The following is a 5,326-nucleotide window of genomic DNA, read 5'->3' on the forward strand; positions in this document are numbered from 1 at the left end:
AGATACTATCAGGCCCTTATTTGCACATTAGTGCTCTGAATTTCATTATGAGCCCAAAAAAAAAAAGGAATTTAAATCAAAGGCTCAACATCAACAATAACCTGATTTTATGTTACAAATAAGTTGAAAAACTAGAAAACAGAAACAAAGCAAACTTAAAAGCCTTTGTTGACTTATTGTTTATATATGGAACATAGAAGTGAATAGATAAATGTTAATAGGAGTGGAGTATGAAAGGTTCGCTCTCAAAAATGCTTGACTCTACAATAATAAAAACAGTGCTTTGTTCATAATCTCTTTGATGTCATCAAACTTTTTTTTTATATTAGTCATCTCTAATAAATGGCCATGGATGGAGCTGGCTCTGGATTTCCAATGATGCCTTCCTTCTCAACAATTAAGCAAAAGTGTAGCGATGCCATTGTTCTTCATGTTGCTCATGTACTTCATTGAGAACAAGGTATAAACATACATCTGAGCATTCATTAGGCTCTCATCAAATATGCATTAAGTTCTGTGTAATTACAAGGATATCCTCTTGAAAGAGAATGATAAGTCAAGTGTTCAAACACGCACACACACACACACACACACACACACACACACACACACACACACATACGCACGCACACAAACTCATTGCATTCTGCAGGCCAGACCAATATATAGAAGCCAATAATCTGCTTTCAGACCACAATCCGTTAAAGTGAACTCACCCACATAGCAAACAAAAAACACACAGTGTAATATACAATTCCAGTTTTAGAACATTTAAAACTAGAATGTTTTTTTATTTTTTTTATTTTTTTATAAAATATGAACTTTTAGAAATATATACAAATGTTCCCTTGTGCTATAAAAACAGCAAAGAAAAAAAAAAGGAAAATTCAACTGTCTGTACAAATAACTTTTGCAATATCTAGTGCTTGTTGATTTATTTATGGCATGAATTTGCTTCACAATAGGCAGTCCATAAGGTCTTGAGCCCTTTTCAACAGCTGCTTTCTCACTTCAGTCCAAACAAGTATGACACTGCCTTGATTTCCATTAAAAAGCCACAATACGCAACACGACAGGGCTTCCATCTCCCAGACCATTCACTTCCATTGTCATAGGAGTTCTTTCATTGTCTTTATTCTGTTTCTACAGTACAAGTGTCTTTTTTTGCCACTATGGAAAACATCTATTGCACATTATTCAAGCAACCCCATGACATATCCAAATGGTTTATTCCACTTTCTTTGTCTTGGAAACAAAAAACTTTTTTCTCTCTCTATCAAGTTCTTAACGGATAAGTGGTTCCAGGAGTAGCAGATCTTTTTAAACAAAGGCAGTTCTTGATGCTTGAGAGGGATCAAGATACAAAAAAAAAAACTTGTTACATTGTATTATCTTCAAAGAAGTTTGCATAAATTAAATATGTTGTCTCTTTTGTTGGCACTCTGATTATAAAGTCTGGTTTAGGTAAGGGCTTTAGACATGTTTTGGCTTTGCACACTGTGAGAGGGCCAGCTCAAACGCATGTGGGAGGGGGCCTAGTAGGCTCATACTTAGTGTTGTGCCCTTTGAGAGGTGGGTGAGGTTTGATGTATGGCCCACTGCTCGTGAACACGCTGGCAGCCTTCCTCCTTGTCCTCTTCTTCAGCTTCCGGCTGAACACATTCTGCCATGACTGCAGTGTCTTAGAGGTCCAGATCCACATGCCACTTGTGATGCCCACTACCAGCAACATGAATATCTTCACCATGAAGATCTCCACAGCCGGGATGGAACTCTTCATAATGCACTCCTCGGACTCAGAGTTGCTGCTTCTGTCCATACACTTCTGCTCCCCGGCTAGAATCCTCCAGTAGTCCATGTTGAGCCTCTCATAGAAATAGCAGGCGATGACGCAGGTGGCAGGCACAGTGTAGAGGACAGAGAAGACCCCGATGCGCACCATGAGCTTCTCCAGCTTATCCGTGTTCTCCCCCTCCGTCTTCATGATCTTACGGATGTGGAAGAGGGCCACGAAGCCTGACAGCAGGAAGGAGGTGCCAATGATGAGGTAGCAGGAGAGGGGAATGAGCACGAAGCCTGTGAGAGCTTTCACATCCATACTGCCCACGTAGCACACCCCGGTCAGCTCGTCCCCCGCCACCTTCCTCATCACCAGGATCATGATGGTCTTGACCGCAGGGATGGCCCACGCTGCAAGGTGAAAGTAGCTGCTGTTGGCCTCGATGGCCTCGTGGCCCCACTTCTTCCCAGCAGCCAGGAACCATGTGAGGGTCAGGATGACCCACCAGAGAGAGCTGGCCATGCCAAAGTAGTAGAGGATGAGGAAGACGATGGTGCAGCCTGTGCTCTCCAGGCCCTCCTGGATGATATACTGGACCCCACTGTCCCTGTCACAGGCAATGCTGTCTGCCCCCACAAACAGACGAATAAGGTAGCCCACAGAGTAGACGCAGTAGGACATGGAAAGGAAGATGATGGGCCTCTCGGGGTATTTAAAGCGCTGCGGGTCGATGAGGAAGGTGAGCACAGTGAAGGAGCTGGAGACAAAGCAGAGGATGGACCAGATGGCCATCCACACCAGTGAGAACTGCTTGTCTCCCTGGCTCCAGTACACGTCCACTTTGGGGTAGCACTTTGGGGCACAGGATTCACTCTTCTGTACATAGTGGAATTTGCCTGGGTTACTGCAGGTCTCCTTGTTGTTGCTCTCCCTTATATGCAGGTCCTGGCCGCTGATGGGCCGTTGGGGCCTGAAGTCTGGGCGCTGTGTGTGGGAGCCTTTGGGGGACTCATCTGAGCCGTTATTTGGTGCCTCCATGCAGAGGTTGTTGGGGTCATTTTTTGTGGGAAGTCTGGAGCAGTCAAGGGAGTCAGGCCAGTGAAAGTTAAACTGCTCCATGATGGGGGAGCACTTTTGCCTGGCCTGCTCACACATCACTCTGCAAGCAGGGATGGGGGTGGAAACCTGCTCCGTGCACATGGGGGCATACAACGAGCATAGAAAGAATTTGAGGTGACTGTGGCATCCAAACTCTATCAGCGGGGCAAACTCATGTAGCTTAATGGCTGCTTCTCCCTGGTCTTCATGGCCCATCAGATTGGGCATCCTAGTCATGTTGTAACCAATGTCCTTACACAGGGGAATAACAATGTGTTGACATCTCCCCTCACCCGGCCGGTCTGGGTCTATGGAGCTAATGGCTGAGCAGCCACCACTCAAACAGCCCAGGAGCAGATAGATAAGGCTCAGTTTGGCAGAAGAATGCATCCTCTCCTCTTTGATCCCTCAAATAGCAAATAATTGAGGGTACAATGTTCACCTCGTAGGACAACGCAGAAGTTGCGTTTCCTCCAGAACGAAAAAAAGTACTTACAAGCTTACTGTAGCTTGTGTTTATGAATTTGCAAACCAATGGATCAAAATGTACGGAACTGTCTATGAAAGGACCATCGTTTCCTCCTTATTTGTTATTCCTGATTAGAATTTAATTCCAGCGCGAATTCCGAAAATGAAAACAATTGTCTTTCAAAGTAATGTGCGCTTACCATAAAGTCCATGCTTTGAAGTATATCAGTTAGTTCCTAATTAATCCAACACTTGGCTGCAGTAAATCTGACTCCGTTACCACCGATTATTTTTTCGTCCACTTCGGTTCTTTTTATAATTAGTGAGTAGTTCCGATCCAGAGGAACGTTCACAAGCTTGTTTCCCAGAGCGCGTTGGAGGGCAGTCCTCGATTTTAACCACGTTCAGGACGGTATCCTGCTATGTCTTCCAGCGCGAATTGTAATAATAATTACAACTGAACTGAACAAAATTGTCCTCCTTCTCTTGCACCGCGTAGGGGTAAGTGCGCACTACAATGATACTTAGATGGTGTAATATCCCTGCTAATAACCGAATATGTATTCATTCATAACTACACTCCGGAGACGACGCCAGTTCGAGTGGTTGGTGGCACTGCTCGTTTGAGCTGGTCGTCGCCACCGTCCTGGACTAACCTGCCAAAAGATCCGCCTTCAAAGACAGCTACTTTGCATAAGAAAGATGAAACTGACACGGTGATTATTTTAAAATCGTGCGGAACAGCCTGTAGGCCACAGCATTTTAGAGTTTGATCACAGTAAACAACTCATTGACCATTTGTGCGTTTTCCGACCAAAACTTTATGCATATCCCAAAAGTGACAGTTTTAGCACGTTCCAGCGCAGTACCATGCAGACACCAAACGTTGCCAAAGACAACCAAACTGATTCAGTTGCGCTCCAGCCGAGATGTTCCTTTCTCTGCCACAACCGACAATTTTCACGGTCCGCGCATTGTGGGAAAATAGAATGAGAGGGTGAGCAGTTTTTCTCGCCCCTAAATTCCCCTTAGGCTACTATCTTTTGTGAGCCGAGTAGTGCGTTACAAAAGTAACACTGGCCATCAGTGCCACTCAAAGCAACAAGTTAAAAACTATTAACACATTATCACTGCAGACTAGAAATAACGAAGTGGGCTAATGGTAAATAATATTTTCCATTTTGTTAGGATTTAGTTGGTAACATATTTACAATATTATGGATACCCCCATTTCATCACTGATTTGTGATAATTAGGTCTACCATTAATGTTCATTACAATATGCTCTGTATAAGATGACAGCTGCATCATATTTAACAGAAAGCTCGTGACTCAGCCACTTATTTATAGGCGTAAATATTCCCACTAATCCTCAGGGGTAGGTTCCCAACGCCTTTAATGTGTGTGCATCATTATGTTCATCGAAGGAGTTAGAACCAGAGCAAATCCAAGTCCTTGGTCCATCTAGACACACACAAAAAGAGAGCAGTAACATTTTAACGCCCATCCTAAAAGCTACTCACCCCAAGGGACTACCTCGCATTAAGACATTAGAGGTACCTGTTCACTGCCAGTCAAATAAGAAACCTGCTCACAATCCACCATTAAAACTTTTACAAGATACTTGTTCACAACCTACATTTTACAAGACACTTCACATTCCAGGATCAAACATTTTATAAGATGTACTCCACAACCCACATTATCTCACTGAGTTCGACCTGGAGAGACTTTTGGGCTACTGTTGCTTTTTAGATACTTCAAGATTCTTCCTTAATTTTTATAGTCCACATATCTTTTTCTTACAGCATGATTTTGCATACAACTATCTTCACACATGAGCATACTCTAATTACAGTACATTTTATTTAACAAAAATGTTACTGTAACCTGAATGTTATTAGTGCATTATCTGAAAATGTATCTGGAAAAAAAGAGGACGTCTTAAACTGTTTTATAATCTATGACATGTTTTTTTGC

At 43.1% G+C, this 5,326-nt stretch overlaps 1 protein-coding gene across 1 annotated transcript; it reads right to left on the reverse strand.

The window, feature by feature from the left end:
• Positions 1–810: 810 nt before the first annotated feature.
• On the reverse strand, positions 811–3,943 carry fzd10 (frizzled class receptor 10). Its single transcript, XM_083673484.1, has one exon. The coding sequence runs from the start codon at positions 3,266–3,268 to the stop codon at positions 1,514–1,516; it is 1,755 nt and encodes a 584-aa protein (XP_083529610.1). The 5' UTR covers positions 3,269–3,943; the 3' UTR covers positions 811–1,513.
• Positions 3,944–5,326: the final 1,383 nt, after the last annotated feature.

The sequence above is a fragment of the Argentina silus genome (genome assembly GCF_951799395.1).
Source record: "Argentina silus genome assembly, chromosome: 7".
In the NCBI taxonomy this organism is placed as follows: domain Eukaryota; kingdom Metazoa; phylum Chordata; class Actinopteri; order Argentiniformes; family Argentinidae; genus Argentina; species Argentina silus.